Genomic DNA, 18,674 nt, shown 5'->3' with positions numbered 1-18,674 from the left:
AGCATTTTTCTCCCATTGGCATGATAAAGCATGGCTGTCAACTCTGCCTCCAATGGCACAAACTGGGTAGTAAACCCATGCTTCAATTAAAAAAAGGAAAATTATTTTTGAAACTGATTGTAGCTGATTAATTTTTCCTTCATTTTGTTTCTTTCTGGTCCAGACATTCTGTTAAACTCACTGAGATGTGTCATTCCCTTTTTTCCCCTGTGCAACAAAGGCAAAGCTCAAGATCCAGAGGAGAAGAACGGCTACTTTTTGGGGGCTAGAGGGACCCTAAACCCAAGCAGCTCTTATTTCTTTCTTCAGACAGTGTTTCAGTCCCCATTGTTCCTCTACTGCTCAAGTACTGATTTGCTCCTATACAGCACAAACAATCTGCAAGTACATCCTCCATCTCTATATTCTCTTTTGTTAGAACTGTTCATTTCTACACAGGCATTAGATGATACATTTCCTGGCTTGCCGCACTCCATTAACACTCAGGTAACCACCCATTTTCCAGCCGGCCATTAAACACCACCTTTCATAATTGAGATTTAAAGACTCAGGGCATGATAAACGGCTGAATTTATAACTTTACAGCTGCCTCTATAGAAGTGTGTAAATCTCCAGATTTGGATAGGCAAATCAGTTAATTAGACTTGCATTAAGTCACAAACTTTGCGGGTGCTCTGACAGCAGATGTCCTGAAGTTGAGCTTTAAATAACAAGGGTCAAACCCTCAATCCCACCGGGCTAGGAGAGACGGAAACGTCCCACCCGGTGCCCAGAGAGCAGTAGCTCTGACTGCAGCTGCTGTGACTTGCAGACGGCCGCAAGCGCCCCGCGACTGCCGCCCGTTCCAGCTGTGTTTATGCTGGCTTCTTCCTTCAGAGCTTCTACAGTTACACGAACAGCAGTGCAGCTGCAATGAGCAGAGAGACTCCTGACTGGATATGCTCTACCTGCTGCCTGTGGTGGAGACAATCCTTGTTTTACTACCATGCATTTTCTGCCTGCTCAAAGCTCTCAAAGCGGGACCTACAAGTTGTGGGACAGAGCACAGCTTCCCCCCTGTGGCTGAGGAAACTTCACATGGATGACCTCGAGTCCTGCTAGCCAGTAAATGTTCAAATCTGCTGAGATTTGGAGCTGCAGGCCACCACCCTCTTCAGGGACATGGAGAGTAAGAGGTTAACCTTCAGTCATGAGGCCCAAGGGCCTGTGCTCCACCCCTGCATGAGTTATCTGCCCCTTGCTGCATTTAAAAATAATGTATGTAATTAACTGTTATCAGGTTGTTAAGCAGTGTGCTGAAGTGTGAACTTATCATTCAATTGTTTCCTTTATTTACAAAGTCCCTGCCATTCTCTGAGGCGGCAGCCTGGGACCGGCTGTTGACTTGCTCAGATGAGGAGAGTTTAGCATACCAGATCCTGGGAGCAGAACCAGATTCTGGAGAAGTGAGACACAGACGTGAATCAGCAAACACCCCCTCAATATACCCTGCAGAATAGCTGTGCTTGAATGAGACACACCACCACTACCAAATACATCACTGTAAGGTTCCTTTGAGACTTGAACCACAGAGGAAATGCACAGTACAGCTCCAAACCACTTTATGGGCACAGGTGGAGTTTTTACTCGTAGACATAGTACTAGCTTTAATGCCTACAAATATACACAAGTCATATATTCCATTCACAGATTAAGACAATGTAACTGCTGACTTTCATACACTTCTGGGCTCAGTTCTTCCCTTTTTCATTTGCAGGAGTTTGTTTCTTTAAGCAAATCTGGAAGTCAGAGGTCATCATGTGAGACCACGGCTGGAGATGGGTGGACATGACAACAGGACAAGATGCCACATCCACCACTGTCTTCTCTGCCCCCCTCAGCAAGGCCTAGGTTTGGATTCCTGGAGCCCATGGCACACACCATGTTTTTTACCACTATCTCCTCCTGGCCTGGCTACTGTTCTGTTCTCTGCTTTCTTCCCCAGCAGCACCAGCCCTGGCAACGCCAGCAAGCAGTCCAAGATGAATAAGACATCATCAGATTTATGTGATTTTCTTCCATGCTTTCCTGGTCTGGGGCAGCACCATGCACCCAGAAGGACTTACCAGAAGGTCTTTGGAAACTGGTGCAATCGTCAATATTCCAGATCCACGTGCAACCCCTCTAACACTTGTAACAAACAAGATATGTAGCTTCTAGACAAATTTCTTCTGTGCCATCTGCACACTGTGCTGCATGACAGATGACAAGATAAAATTTGCAACAGCAAAGTCCTTAGAGCACAACAAGCATTTAGAGAGAGCAAGTACAGCCTGTTGCAACAGTTCGATCAGCTTAGTCATGTATCTAGAACAGAAGACATCAGGATCCTGAAGCTGAAAGTGGAACACACAGCAGAAGATGGAAAAAAAATGCTTTAAAGACAAATCAAACCACTGCATCCTTGGCAAAGCAATGCCAACAGCTGGGAATTAGTGATACTTTGCAGAGGTGACAGCACAGCAGTTGGAACACAGGGACAAGCCAGCACTGAGATAAAGAGAGGCTTTGGACAGCACTGCCTGGTATAGGTTTTAGTTTCTTTTGAATGTTTACATACAGCATGTATCAAAGACTCTGTACCATGTGCAGTAGAGTCTTATGTGCAAGACATTATACTGTCAGCAGCTTCAGCTGACATTACAATCAACAGCACCATAATCAGAGAGGCATCCCTACTCCCTACCCAGGAAGGCTACTATGGTGAGAAAAAGAGAAGCAATAGTGCTTCCTGATATGAACCTGATAAGAACCTGGCTAAGATTCCAAACAGCATGTCTCAATTTGGCTGGGGGAAAACTTTTTAAATAAAACCACCCTCTTAACTCGAAACAATCTTTTACATAATGAATCAATCAATTATCTTTGCTCTAGTATGTTCAAATCAAGGGAATCATAATTGAAAATAACAACCAATTTATATAGCTCATTTAAAGCCACAGTAAGCTTGGCTGCTGATTCACTAATGAACAATAAAGGTCACTACTATAATATCACTCGAAGTATTTTCAGACTGTGTGATGTGATAGACTTGAAGTGGTATGTTCATAAAAAAACATCAAGATACTTTGCAGGGGGAAGTAAAGATGGAAAGAGATCTGCGCTCTGCACAGATACCAGACTGAGAAGAGGGAATAACTTTGATGCAATGAGGAACTTCGTGCCCCAGACTCATCCGGCCTCAGCCAAAGCCTCTGGATGTCAGTGGAAGCATTTCAATGATCATTGGATTAGGCTCTTGTATAGGAGAATGGTATCTGAAAGGGGAGGAGAGGGCAGGGAGAGAATGAGACATCTGTATCCTGGAATGAAGTCAGGAAGTTAAGGCCTGACAGCCTTAGACCTCAATAAATAGCTCGGGTGCTAGATGTGGGTTGCTGAAATGCCTCACTCCACATGGAAACATTCCTTTTCAATTGTCTTTCAGGTAGTCAGAAAAAAAGACTGATGAAAATGCTGTTAATTTATTTTTTACTTTTTGAGGGCCCATGATCTAGAAAAAGGGAAAATATATGCAATTACTAAGAAACAAGACATTTTACTAGGTGAACAGCACATCTCTGCTACATGGATGTTACATTTACTTATTTTACATATTAACAGCGTGGTAACTGTGCTCTAATCTGCAGCATCACATCCATGACTGTTAGCAGAACCAGATGTTTCAGAGGAAGTTGCAATTAGTGGACAATTAATAGTTTGCACAGGTCTTACAGCACAAAACAACCTCTCCTTTCCTCCTCAGATGCTAACTCAAACCAAAGCAACTATTAGTCTAAGTCCAGGTTTGCAGAAAGGTGCAGGTTTCAGAAACACAAAACACCTGATGGCACTTGTGTACTTGCAAATGTTGATACAAACCCCCCAAATATGGTAATATTTAACCTTGACAGGCGTACTAGTTGAAACCCAGAGGCATAAAGCACAATACAGAAGAGAGAGCCTGTGGAGAGTTGAGAATGATGTCTTTTCCAAATCTCAATGTCAAATCTTTAATGCTGACTTGGGTTCCTCTTAAAAAAAGATATGTGCAACTCAACTTCCAGTAAAATAAGATTTTCTTTAAAAGAACTTCACAATATTTCAAAGGCCCCTCTTTTTAATGATCCAAAAGTAAAAGGAAGAAACTTCATATCGTATTAAGCAGCTACAATATAAACCATTAGTCAAGAACATCACTTCAGTTTTTAAGTCAGAAAAGCACAAAGCAGCAATACCATTCTGAGGATGCAAAATTGTCTCTGTATACTCAAATCCCTTCAAAAACTTACAAAACTCGTGGTATAACCTAGTACAACTGAAAATGTCTAAGGAGGAAAAGACAAGGGTTAAAGGTTCTGTATTGATTTTTTTCCCTTACACTGCGATTAAAGTGATCTCAGCTGGGACCCAGAATTACAGATGTAATTATAATTTCAGTTTATATTTTTAGACTGTGTACAAAGAAGTGTAATAATGGACAGCTGAAAATTTTCCATTGTCCATTAAAACCAAAATGTTTCTGATGAAACCTCTGTAAAACCAAGTACCACGACAGTAATCTCTCAATAATAGAGCTTGCTTCAGATGTTTGGTGACAAGAGAGAAAGGAGAGCTGTTACCCCTTCATACAAAGAAATCAAACCAAAATGACACTAAGGTTGTTATTCCCCCCAATAAGACTAAAGAGATTCCACTAAAGAGACTATTAACGAGTCTTTTCAAAGAAAAAGTCAGATTATTCTTTAAATAACTTTTCTTCACACTATTTACAAGGTATTTAGCAAAAAGCATTGCATTAAGCAGGCATTATTTACACCACATAAAGTGCAGAGTGAAAAAAATGAAATTTGTCCAAATACTACTGCCTGTCTGCCATCCGTCCTCCATGCTTTACAATGCCCGTTTAAGCCCATGTTTCCTGGAGGCCTCTGATAGCTGAGCAAATGACTAATATTGAAAAGCTAAATTCAAGGTAAAGCAGGTGCTTAAGTGCTCTGATGGATCTGGGCCTAAAAAATCAAGTGTAAACCCCAACTCAATTTCAACTGACTAATTGAATTTGCCATTTTTTTTTGTTTTAAATTCCCTTTCGTTGCAAACTGATCTGCTCTGTGCTTTCTGCCATCCAGCGCGGTGCAGTCAGTGCCGCAGCACAGCCTGCACCGCCGAGCTGCTCCCGCTGGCCATTCCAGAGGGGGCTGCAGCATGGCATGTGGTAAAGGCATCCGTACAGAAAATGCTCAAAACCAGCACTGGTATGTTCAGGCAGCCTAAATTCAGCCTAATTCCCTAGTCAGTGAGAAACCCAGATGCCTTCAGAGACTCCTACAAAGCTAATTAGAAGACTACCAGAAGTCTATGCACAGAGAAGTCGCATGGGTTTTCTGAGCACGGCTGCTGGGATCCTCAAAGCTTTTAACTGAGTCTGGAAATCTTTAATTGCTGAATGTATAGTTGTAAAATGTGTTTGCTGTTTGAGGATCTTTAGAGGAAGGATTGTTAGCATCCTTTTCCTACTTGTTTTGTCCCGGCTATTGTGTTAGGTGGTTGAGTTCCATTCAAGAGCGTATCACGATTACCTCCTTCAAAAAGCAAAACAAAGGGAAAAACTGTGACCATACCATGCTGCTAAAAAAACACACTCTTTCCATACTGAAGACATCTCAGTTCTCAGTAAACAAACGTCCCTTTTCCTTAAAGCACAGTATCTCAAACTGAACCAAAATTCATAGCAAAAATGCTAAATGAAGGACTATAACCTGTGGATATGTGGGTATATACAACAATTCACTAGCACCTAGATCCAAGCAAAAAGCCATTCACATGGATTTTCAACTGTGAAATCCTGCTGATATTGGTTTTGCTTGCCAGATTTTGCCATGATCTACAACAGACTGCTCTCAAAGTATCTCCCTTCACCTGTAAAACGATTTTTCTTTAAATGAAGAAAAGTGCCAGCTACTCAATATCCAAGGACCCGCGCTGGCTTGGGGTTTTGCTTGATAACCTGGGCTGGGTTTTGTTCACACATTTCCTGCCCTCTGGATGGAACTCTGGCTGCCAATTTCCAAACACTGTTTCAGACTATCTAGTGCACAGATCCAATCTCCTTGCTGAATTACATCTGAGGTGGAACAAAAATGGCAGATAATTCGCTTTCTATTAAAGTTAACACTCTCCTCCACTTGCTTCCCACGTATATTATACAGTGGACGTGTTTGCATGTTCTGCTCTATTTTTTCAGCTGTTACAAGCACATAAGCTATCAATTACTCTCTGTGCAGAGAGAAGATGGTGATTTGAGGAACAGCTTCCAGTTTACATAACTCCTCACCTCATCACTGCTCAAACTTTTAAATGAATGCTTTTGGGCAAGAGGCCTGAAGCAGAGAGATTCTTTAGGTGCTCTCCCCCCTGCCATTTCCCCCCTCATTGTATGGTTAATCAGAGCAGCATAACTTTTTAAAACTAATATTTATTCAAACAGCTGTAGGATCCCATCTGCTCATGCAGAACAGAGCACAGAATCAGTGGAGGCCACAGCAACACCAGGCAGAAGCCAGCAGAAGATATGAGTTCTGTCAATATCTCTATAGCCAGCCTAAGTAACATTTGGCAGACAAAATTTTTGAGTACAGCAAAGACACTACCATCACCATAAAGATGCGGTTAAGTTTTTGACATATGCATTGTGGTATTTAATATATTTCCAAAATAAAGCTTGCTGAAAGTCTGACTAATGGTCTATGTGCTATTTAACACCAACCACACGCCTACAAAGTTTTTCTGGCGCGTTTCTGGCATATCCATGACATCTTTACCTCTGGTAATGCTGCTCAATAGCTTATATAGATTTTCTCAAATAAGCATCAACAAAAGAACAGTGTCACTGTGCATCTTATGCTTTGTTTATGCCATATCTGAGAGAACTGTTCTAGTAGAAAATTTTGCACAGGTGCTAAATGACAAAGTGCTAATTTACATAACTATTAAATGCTAGAACAATGCAATCTTTTCCAAGCCTGGAGATGAGGGTAAAGATTCTCAAGAAAGCAGGAATTAATCTTTTCTAACAGGTTACTACAGGAGTTTTAGCTCTATGCTTGCTCTTAACAAAGTTACTGGTCCACAACCACTAGTGATCTGAACATTTGCAATTCTTCAACAACTGAATTATGTTATTTTTTAAGGAGTACTTTTACTTCACTTATATTTGTGATAAGATTGGATGGGCTGAAGAACAACTTATCAAGCAGGAAAAGATGTATTCCTTTTACTAGGATCTCCAAAATCTGAGAACTGCTAACGTTGGTGGGCCAAAAAACCAAATAACCTAATCACAGCTTATCAAATTACTACCAGGCTGACCCAGACAGTAAAGAAATCAAAGAATATGCTCTAATGGTGGCTGCATTTCACTCTAAACCAACTGCTGATTGCAATCATTAGGAACACATCCATGGATTGCAGTGGTTCTGGATCAGATTCGTTCTAGCTTCTACAACATTTCTAGTTGTTACTTAAGCTGGATCAACACATCCAAAGCATAACTTTCTAAAGCAACGTAGTTGAAGAGAAATGTAAAAGCCTTTGGTGAATATATGAGCAAAGGAATTTGGACAAAACCTTCTAGAATTCAGACTATTCTCCTGATATATTTAAGACTTCTGTGCAGAGAAATTAAATATGTCACCTTCTTATGAAATGGAAGCAGTTTGGCTGCCAATTGTATGAGTTGTGTTGAAACAGCTGCTCTAGCAACTGTTTTTCCTATTAAATTCTTTAGTGATTCTCTTATTCCCAAATTAGATACCTCTTTCCTTTAATCACCAGTTTATGTAAAAGCTCTTTCCTCACAAGGCAGGGTTTCACCAAGGATAACAAACAACGGCAGGTCTGCTTAACACACTGCCCTTGTGTTTCTCTACCGCTCACATCTCCCCCACCCCGTTCCTCGTTTCTCGGTGGGTGGCACACTGAGTACTCACGACTCTGTCCCCTGCATGTTTGTAAAAGGACACAGGAGTACATTTGAGGTCTTAAGATTTCACAGCCTGTCATTACCTTGCAGCATGCAATTAAGACTGTCCACATACAATTCACTTCCCTACTTCATCATCATAATCTCCTTTCCTCTTTCTAAACGTGTACATAAGAATACCTATAAGAAACTCATTTTAGATGGCTTGCTATTAGAAGCCTGAAATTTGCCATCGTGACAGTACAACGTCCTTGTCCTTTTTAACATAATTCCTGTAGGGTGGTGGGTTTTTTTTGGTGTTGTTCTTTTTTTTCCTAAGCAGTCTTTGCAAAGATTGGATGGAGACAAAGGAATTGGCTGAGAACTAATATGGAGAACTAACTGCAATCTGCCTTTGAGCAAAGGGTGCCATTGCAAAGCTGCTGTTTGCTCACAGGAACACAGCTGAGCAGTGACAGAACATACAGGAGGTTCATACACAACACACTGAGAGCTGCAGGAAGCTCACTCAAAAATTCCTGATCCAACATCCTCAAAATAATACATATTTACACCTGATACTGTTGGTTTCCTTCATTTCTCCTTTGTTAGCTGTTTTTAAAGCACGTTTGCTGACAGCCATCTTTCAGCCGCACCTCCAGAGATATTTATCAAGGGAAAGCCAAAGCCAAGAACGGGAGTGAAGTTGCCTTACTTTACAATGCACTTTCTCACCTTTGCAGCCTAGAGCCTGTACTTTTTGATCAGTTCTGAATTATAACCCAATATAAGCAGGAACATTTTTATTCCAAATATCCATACCTACACAGCAGCCAGCTGAGCTTCCCAGTCTGGTGGTCTCCTGAGCAATTTCAATATCCATCTCAACAATGCAACGGATGCATTTGCATTTTGGAGCACACATCTTATTCCCCAGGTTTCACTCAGCACATCACTCTGTTGATGCATTCTATGGGATATATCCTTTTGGTTTTTAATTTAATCTTCTTTTTAATTTGCATTCACTTATCTTTTTTCCACAGATCCTTCATCTCAACCTAACCATTTTGTACTGACACTTCTTTCTTTCATTAATATTTTGTTCCCTAACAGTTGTTTTGTTCTTTTACTCACTGGAGGCATAGTTAATACAGCTTTCTCTTCTGAGGCAATGTCTCCATGACTTCATTAAATTTTATAATATTAACTCAAACCCTTTTGTTCAAAGGCAACATTTTCCTCCATCTCCTGTATTTTTAAGCTGAATTTGGTGCACTTAGTTTGAGTGGGAGGTCCTTATGCCTGATTATACACTAAAATTCATACCAGATCCATGTTTTCTGTAAATGTGACACTTGAAAGTATTTTTATTTACTCCAGATAGTATGTCCTTGCAAAAGGCCGGCTGTTTAGTTTCAAAATATTAATTGACTTTTAAACTATTCCATATTGCATTAACTGGCTTTTTGCTATGAGGAGTTGACTGACTTATTAGGAAAATTGACAAACCCCATCCCTGTCTGCCTCCTTCTACACTTCCAAAGTATTCTTCTGGGACATCTGGCTTTTAGTGTTGTTTTTCCAAGCTATGTCCCAGTTGTTACAGACATTTTCTTTGGTCAATTTTCTTTAGTTATTCCCATGGAAATTACAGAAGTGGCCTGATGGCTGCAATCCATGATTGATATCACGAACCTTGACCTTTCTGACTTTCTCAAGTATACTTTTTCAGTATTTAGACATACTTTGGCTTGGATAGAGCCATCATGTTCATTTCAAGTAATATTTCTATTTTATTAGAAAGCTGAAGGTATGTTTTACAACCAAATCTCCTTCCTTTTGTATTCACCACAGAGATTTCTGAAACTGTGATCCTGTTTACAAATTTCTTTCCTCCTTTCAGTCAAATCTTAGAGACACAAGATCATTTTTTAGAAAGTCTATAGTACATTGACCCTTTTCCTACCTGTTCTGCTTTTAATGCCCGAAACTCTCCTTGTAGAAGGCATAACACAAGTTATTTATGAACTCTGCACATTTTTGGAAAAATGTCTTTTGACACCATATATGAAAAAAAAGCCTTCAGACTTCACATATGACACTGAAGTGATACTAGTACCATGGCACACCGCAGCAGAGGAACTCAAACTGAGATGGAACAGAACAAGTTGCAACAGAGCACTTGCAGCTTTCTGCTGCGTGTACATATCACAGATCTGGTGTCCTGCTATGGACTCTGTCCTTCTTGAAATACAATGACTTTCCTGACATTCTTAGATGCTGGGCAGTTTTCAGAGCAATCAGTTTTACTATCTTCCAGAGTTAAGAAAAGTTAGTTAAGCAAATTTTAAACTGTTTGAAAATGGATTTAAGCTAATCTTTTCATGAGCACATCAGCTTGGTTCTCAAGCTTGGGCTCTAGCATGTAAGAATGATCTTTTTTTCTTTGCCTGTATTTCATCTTGGCTGGTTTATTGCAACATATCTTGGAGGTCCTTGAGTAGGACCAGCATTTCCATTAAAATTGATTCTAAATTCACCTGCCAGCACTTAAAACCCAACTAAAACCATACACGTATTTCATTTATAATGAGATCACCACACTGGAAGATACAGACAGACAAGATTTTGCTGCATTTTCAATAAAAGCACAGCTGTCAAGATAAAAATCATATTTAAAAAAATATCCCTGAGTTACTGATACTACTTTAGTTGATTAAAACAGAAGAGAAAGTTAATAATCGAGTATACTGGAGAATGTACCATTTGAATATTACTTATATTTCATATGACTAGGGTGAGAAAATTAGGTGGGCCATTCATTTTTTCAACCAACTCAGTTTTAATCCTATTTAAGACTCCAAATTATCAAGTCTTTTTAGTTTTGCAGTTATTTCAGGGGGATGTTAAAAAAATATGATTTATGTAAGAAATTTAAAAAGACCACTTACAATTGGTTCTCAAATATTCCTCTGGATGCTCTTATTTTAATCAGTAGGAGAAATGAGGGAGATACAGACTTTGTTCAGCTTCCTGGAATGACAAAATATTTTCCCATGTCCTGCCCTTCACTGGTTTCCACCCCTTTGTAGGAAAATCCTGGGCACTACTAAAAATACTGTGTATTATATTATACATCGCAAGTTAACAGGCTTGCTTTGTAGCTGTGTAACATATGTCCAATAACATGGTTTCACTGACAGAATAAAGCTTGGGTGATTCTCAACAGGGTTGATAAATTATTTCACTACCATTAAAGTTTTCGCACCTCTCCTTCCCCCTTTATGAAAATATATCGCAGACGCTCTTTTTAACCAGGTGAACAGCTCTCCAATTTTAAAAGTATTAAAAGGTAGCAATGGCATTCACTGCAGTCTGCATCAGCATTGTCACCTTCTACCTGCCATAAAGCACAGTTTTGTGCTAAAAAAAAAAAAAAAGGCAAATTCAGTAGAGCCACATAATGAAATCAACTGAAGAGAGGAACAGTGAAAAACAGAGAGGCAGGCTGTTACTAAGAAGTGTCCAAGCACCAAGAAGGTCTCTGGCAGATAACTTGGTAGGACAGCAGCTGTACTGTGGGACAGAGCAACACTGTCACTGAGAACCCCTGTGCCACTGCATGGCATTTGTCAGGGCAGACGGGTCAACATCAGAACCAACCAGGACATCACATCCTCCAGCTGATGGCTACAACCCTGACTGCAATGCTGGGTCAATGCTGGGCAACAAACTCTTGGACACCAAGGAGGAATGTAGATGAAGTATACAAAATAAGAATGGGGTCAGGTTTTTTGCAACATGGGATGGAATAAGTTAAATCAAAGTGATTCAAAGCAAAAAAAATTAATTGTGATTTAAACCAACAGGCAAGGAATTTTGATTTAAATAATTGATTTTAAACCTTGCTTTTTCATCTGTGGTCCTTGGCTAGTCAATTCCCAGAGGCTGGGAATGCTCTGACAAGTTGATTTACAGCTAATTATAGTCTGCACTAAAATTGTGATTTCTTTTTTGTTAACCAGGAGAATATACCATATACATATTTAAGTAATGTCAGTATATTAATTTCAGATTCTGCTAGACAATGATGAATGATGAGCCTTATTTAACAGACAATTAACTTTTTCTCGTGATTTGTGTCAAGTCACTTTCTGATGATGTTTTTGGGATTCAATTAAATTACAGAAATACTGCATTTTGAAATACAGTTGGTTAGTAAAACAAAGGCAAGAACACTCCAGTGCAAGAAGAAGCTAATGAAACCTGCTAAGTAATCCAGTCCTTATACTTGAGGAACCTTATCTCTTCAAGACATGGCTATTACTAGAACTTTGCTTTTGATCCAAAGAGCTGGAAATGTTTTTGACTTAACTCTAGAGGCTACCTCATAAATTGACTGCAAGGGTACTCCGTCCCCTTGAGTCAATGCTGTTTTTTCATGCTCTATAGTGTGTTCAGTCTATTTAATTTATTGAAAGGGAGGTTAAAAATACTCAAGGGAAGGCATTTTGCAGGCTTGGCTCCTAAAATCTAGCAGAAAAAATATTTACCATAGTATCTAGAAACTGAAACTGGGTAATGTCAGACTTCAAGAAAAAAAAAAAGGCATAATCTCTTTAAACAGTAAAATAATTAACCTCTGAAGAATGTAATTAATTCTCCACAATGTGACATTCTAATTCCAGGTTCGATTCTTTTGTAAATACATTTATGAAAGTAATGCAATGGATCAAAATTGAAATTTAGTTTAATGCAGAAACGCAGAAGGTCTTGGAGGGCTCAGGCAAGGTGATCAAAACTGTCCTTTCTGTATCACACCTAGAAATGGAGAATGTGCTGCTTTTAGCTACTGCCTTAAGAAGTGCAAGTTACATGGTCAATCTCAATAGAAGCTTCCAGCATGGCAAGACTACCCGATGCCACTGTATGGCAAGGCTGGTTCCTTAATACACTTCCAAGTTTCCCAGTTTCATGACTGTGAGCCAATTACCAGTTTGCTCAGCAGTCTCCTCCCAGCCACAGCAATACAGCTGAACCCATCTACACAGCCTGAACTCATTTTTCCATGCTAGCAGTTCTTTTCTAATGCTCTTACAGCGTTTCTGTTCCCACCCCTTTTCTTGACAAAAATGCATTTTTCAGTTATATGAGGATTCCAGAGAAAGCCTGAAGTGCTAGTTTTCCGTTGGAATCAGCATTTCTTACTGGGAAGATGGCTGAGCTTTCTAATCCACACTCATCACGTCACCAGTGTGCCGTCTCAGTGTCTGTCAGTCTGCTTTTGGTCACGGCCAGCTTTTTCATCAACGCAGAAAAGAACATGTCCTTGAACATGAGATTTCTCCAAACAAGGCTGCCATTAGCAAGACTGTGATTTACATTAAGACAGACTTCCATAAAAGCAAGCTCAAAAATAAAACTATGAACAAATAGAGCAGCTTCAGCTTCATATCTGCTCTGCAGCTCCATCAGGAAAATATGCTAGATTACACCAAGAAAACAGGCATTGAAAACAGTTTAAAAGATATAACTGTTTTTCTGGCTGCCACAGCCTTGCCCTGCTCTTCTTCCCAAAAGAAGAGGCTAAAAGGTATAAGAATCAAGCCATTCTCCTCCTAAGCAGGAGGATTTACCATTGCTTAATACTACTACTGAGCACTACTTAGCCGTAGCCTCAGGGCAACATGTAAGCATTGAGTGCAAAGAACTGTATCTCTCTTGCAAAGCCTTCCATTCTGCCTTTCCCACTTTGCTGCCTTTCGGCAGACAGAACAGCACAATGCAGTGAGAGATGAAGACCTGCCACTCTCCTGCCACAGCCACTTATCATCTAATTCACCTGTTTGCCTCTGTAGACATTTCCAGAGCAAGTCTACAGGATGGCATTATTTTACCTAGAAACTTAACTACGCACCTCAGCTTGCCACTCCTTAGGCCAGTCACATACAAAGCCTTTCTCCAAAGGCTGCTGCCTTCTGTTTTGAGCCGTTAATTAAAAATGTAACCTTACTCAGGAACAGATCCTCCACTCAAAGGCAAAAAGGTCATCACTGAGTTCAGGGAGACCAAGACACTGAATTTGCTGTGGCAACTACTGAAAAGGCAAACACATTTGACAGCTGAATTCCTCAAATACAGTTAATACAGATTTATATCACCTGAACTGGGCCCATAATATATAGACTTAAATTAGCAGCTTCAGAGAAAATCAGAAAAATTCACCAAGAAAAAAATAAAAAAGGCAAAGACACAATGATGTTTCAAAGCTTAGCTTAGCTTTCTACAACCCAGCAGCAGATATGTTCAGATGCTGCTAGCAATCTGACTTCTCCTTCATGCAGGATGCATGCCTTTGCAAAGGAACGGGACAGTGCCTTAGGGGCACCAAATATTCATAAAGATATTTGGCAGATGAATATTCTTCCTTCTTGCCCCGTGGGGAGGAAAACCAAAGCTCTCTTACTCAATTTGTCTGTGCCCACACACACTGGCATGAGTCCTGCTGGCTTTCAGGTGAGCAGAACAGTTTCACTGTGTAGGTCCCAGCTACTCCTGACATAGCACAGATCCCCTCCTCCCTCCTCATCCTGTGCAACTGGATGCAGTCCAAGTGCTTTCCTTGTGTGTTCCACACCAGAGCAGCAGGCAAAGGTCATATCCTCCTGGATTCAACACAATATTGCAATAAGAATTTGTTTCCCAGCATCCCAACCCTCATCTGAAGCCTTTTTGAGTATCTCTTATTAAACTGGGCTTAAATGGTTAAGTATGCAGACAATTATATACCAAATGAGGCTCGGTGGTTTCACCACGGTGACAACAGGAAAAAACAAGGAGTGGAATAAACCCAAAGGCAGGAAACCATGAACTAATACTAAAATGCTGGGGAGAAGAAAGCTACTCTTTTGAGGAAATACTACCTCTGTATTTCTTTCTACACTCCCATTTCTTTCTCTTAATTTTTTTTTTTAATAATGCTACCCATTACAGTAGTTTTCATGGATCCTTCACTGAGAAGAGGATGGCAAATGGGTAGCTTTTACCTGGATTCCTCTACACTCCTGGGCAGTCAGCCATGAGAACAAAAGAAATCACTCATTTCCATTAGTGGCTGGCAATGAGACTGCATCCCCTTCTTCTGGATTTAGACTTCACTGTAGCAATCTACTCATTTGTGACTGCCAAGGCTTAATTACTGCAGTAACATGAAACTGCAAAACTTACAAAACCTAAATATAAAAAGCAGCAGCTGATTGCTGGACTGCAGGCACACCCAAGGGTGTGATGTCCCAAAGCTCTGTTCCTGCCAGGGTGGAAATCCTCTGGAGACGTGGCAATGGCGTGGCCTGTGTGTAGCAGTGCGAGTGTTTGGGTCAGGAAGCACAAGAACCCTGCTGAAGTGCAGGTCTTCTCGCTCTCCAGCATAATCTCCTTAGGCACTGAGAGAAAAGACACTCTTCAGGCTGATCTTCAAAAGCTTAGTGAATATTTGGATGACTTCCTAAACGGGGAGTCCCAGCCAGCTAAATACTCAAACCTGTCACAAGAGCTGGAGAGTTGAGTTTCTAGCAAGTTAAATGGAAGTTTGGGGAAGAACACTGTGAAATTCATGATCTGATTCAGACAAATCTACTTTAAAAAAAACCAACAAAACAACCAAACAAAACCCACAAAAACACAGGTTGTAGAGACAAGCAGTACACACACCTAGGGAACACGCTGAGGATGCAGCAGTTTGGAAAGGAACAGTATAGAAGGAATACTGAGAACACTTGCTACATAAAGCAAGGGTGTGTCTACCTCTGCACTGCTGTGCTCACTTCTGGTCATCCTCACTTGAAGGAATACTGGTGAAATAAAAACAATTTTGGGTGATGGAAGTCACTTCACTGGAAAATTTCCATTTTATAATGCTTGAAAAAAACATGGTTGATTTTCTTAAAAGGAAAATGAATAAAAGAAGACATGATACACAAATACGAAAATTGCTGTAGAGAGTTACACTGGGCACCAATTACTCATTTAGTCTTGTAATCCACAAGGAAGTATTCAACAAAATTGAAGTTTAAAATAAATAAAAAAGAGCATGTGTATTTAAACTACACCTAACTAACATGCAAAAATCACTCCTAAAAACATGACAGGAAACAGGAGTGCTGAAAAAACACAAAAAAGATGTCTATTTACCCAGAAAAGTAAGAATATCCATAGTTAGACAGAAAATACATACAAGACACACTGCTGTTAGAAAAGCCAGTTACTGCACAGGACGAATCTCCAGAAAAATGGCTGACACAAATGTAATTTGAAGGCAGTAACTAAACTGCAGACACACCTCTCATGACACCTTTGAATGGAAATAGCTCAGTGGAAAAAGAAAAACCAGCAAAAAGAAACAATTCTCTGATTTCCTAAATACCAACAGTACTTCACAACAAAGAATCTCTTCTTACTTGTAAATAGCTATTTTTGCTGTGCTTTTACAAATTATTCTGCTTGTAGGTCCAGGAAGTGGACGGGGCAACCTCTCTGAGGACTTGCCCAGCCCTCTAATTCTAAAGGTGGGTTATTATTCTATTTTTGTTTTCCTCTCACTGCTCCCCACTATCTTTTCTAGTATCCTCTCACTCCCCTTTCTGGCTTGCTTTATCTTACACTCCACTATTAGAACTCCCATAGAAATGGGACTGAAATCTCTGAAATGCTTCCTTTTTGTTATGCCCCACTGGTTTCAGACTAGAATTGCTCTTCATTGAGTTGATAAGGATTAAAAATTAAAAAAAGCCCTCAGAGAATTTACTTGCATTTCCACAGTGTTCAGTTAAAGCACAGAGATGCTCTACTGGAATAGGACTGCTTGTCAGACAGCCCTTGCAGCAGCAGTGGGACTTCAGGAGCTGTGGCTGCTGTAGTGGAGGCTTTCCACAGCAGCACTCTGTCAATGCCAGCTAGAATTATATCACTACAAACTCAGCCATTTATGCCCTGCTACGACCTGTTATAACTCTTGCAGAGCTGGCTCCCTCAATGTCATGTTCTCTACCTGTGGATCATGACTCTTGCTGACATGTTCAATGAGAGACCTTTCTTTAAAAATTCAAAAGTTCAAATTAATAGTACAGTTATAAAGATGATACTAAATCAGCAGCAAAAAGTGACAAGACAAAACTACAAAATAATCTGTCATGTTAGAGCCAGACATCAGGTGTGGGCTGCTTTCCCTACCCATCAGAAGGAAGGTGAATCAGAGAGCGTGTATGAGGCTTGGTGTTGTACCTGGGTAAAGATGCATACTGCCTTTCCATCCCCTCGAAGTGAAGATTGTATGAGCTCCCATCTGGACCTTTTCCAGGCACCTGTGGAGAGGAGAGTAATTAGAGATGAAGATCAATTATGCAGCCCAGCTACTAACAATGCATCTCAAAACGATAAGCAGAGAACACATGATGCTGCAACATGCCAAAATCAACAAAAGAAAGGCAGGGGCTCAAAGAAGCTCCAAATCCCATACATAATCTTATCACTGCTAACAAGAAAGGCTTCTGTATCAAAGAAGTGTTTAGAACAGGTACAATTTTCAGAGCCTTTCCCTCATCTGCCCGCTAGCTGGGATACTCTCTCTTCTTCCCTGGCTGGCCTTCCTCCTAGAATTCAGTAACATGAGGACATAATCTAATTAAGCACACCCTTTCTGATTACAGTGGCATAACTACCTGAATTAAAGCTAACACCTTAGTCCCAAGTTTGCTTTTTTCCCCTCCACTTGCATGTTTTGCTTAACTATAGAATATGATATAAACGGGCTTTCTTTCATTCTTAACGAGAATCCAGAAACTTTCCCTAATGCCACTGCAAAGCTAAGTATCCAGCTGGGAGTTAAGTGCACCTATGATCATCTGGTGCCATTTCAGAAGTGAAGCATTAGTGCACTCAGTCAAATGCCAGCTCGCTACTTGGTTTGTTTTCAAGATGGCAACTGGAGTTGGCTGGGGAGCACAATTCTATCAGGAAGGCTCCATCGGGTACCAAACGGTGAACTTTGATGCTTTTAGCACACAGGAGCTCTCCCAATTTCACTCACTCAATGCCTGCTGATGGCCCAAAGTGTTAAGAGCCTTGTTAAAATGGAGCTATTAGTCTTTTCCTCCATAAATGGAGTAGGCTCTGACTGCCTTCAGTGTTTCCTACATTAGTATGTATTCCTATTCCGGTGCTGCTAGAATCAGCAGTTTTATAAAGCAATATACTAAGAGGCCATTTAAAATCTCCTTTCCCTTTTACAGATTAATAGCAGAAAGAAAGATTTAATGCCTTTTCAAACATTTTTAACAATTCATTAAAAAGAAAGTAATAAATCACACCAAGCTTTCGGCAAATGCCTGATTAAAAAAAAAGAGAAAACAAAAATTAACATGTTTTTTGCATTCTACAGGTTAGAGTACATTTTTTGTCAGCCCTGTAATTTATGCACAATACACCATTCTCACTGAAGCGATGTATAAGCCTCTACAATGAGAAAGGTTGTGCGTTCAGGTGTCGGAAGTCCTATCTACCTTTACAAAGCATTTCTGTGTACATTACATAAACCAAGTCCAATGCAAAGAGAGGCAGCATCCTTTGGAGCTACTAGGCATTACCTTAGGAATTATCGCAGACAAATACTGTTATGCACCTTGCCACTCCTCAAACA

At 40.2% G+C, this 18,674-nt stretch overlaps 1 protein-coding gene across 4 annotated transcripts in view; it reads right to left on the bottom strand.

Annotated features, from left to right (window-relative positions):
• PARD3B (par-3 family cell polarity regulator beta) overlaps window positions 1–18,674 on the bottom strand; it is a 399,222-nt gene that overhangs the window by 13,119 nt on the left and 367,429 nt on the right. For all 4 annotated transcript variants that reach the window (XM_039389618.1, XM_027731420.2, XM_039389619.1 and 1 more), the window contains one exon: window positions 17,261–17,340. In XM_039389618.1, coding sequence (XP_039245552.1) covers window positions 17,261–17,340 — 80 coding nt within the window. The remainder of the gene's footprint in view (window positions 1–17,260; window positions 17,341–18,674) is intronic.

Source organism: Pipra filicauda, unplaced genomic scaffold (assembly GCF_003945595.2).
Source record: "Pipra filicauda isolate LSUMZ 115617 unplaced genomic scaffold, ASM394559v2 scaffold74_size2892960_pilon, whole genome shotgun sequence".
Classification (NCBI taxonomy): Eukaryota; Metazoa; Chordata; class Aves; order Passeriformes; family Pipridae; genus Pipra; species Pipra filicauda.
The sequence above is the reverse complement of the archived record's forward strand: the minus strand, read 5'-3'. Positions and strand labels throughout refer to the sequence as shown.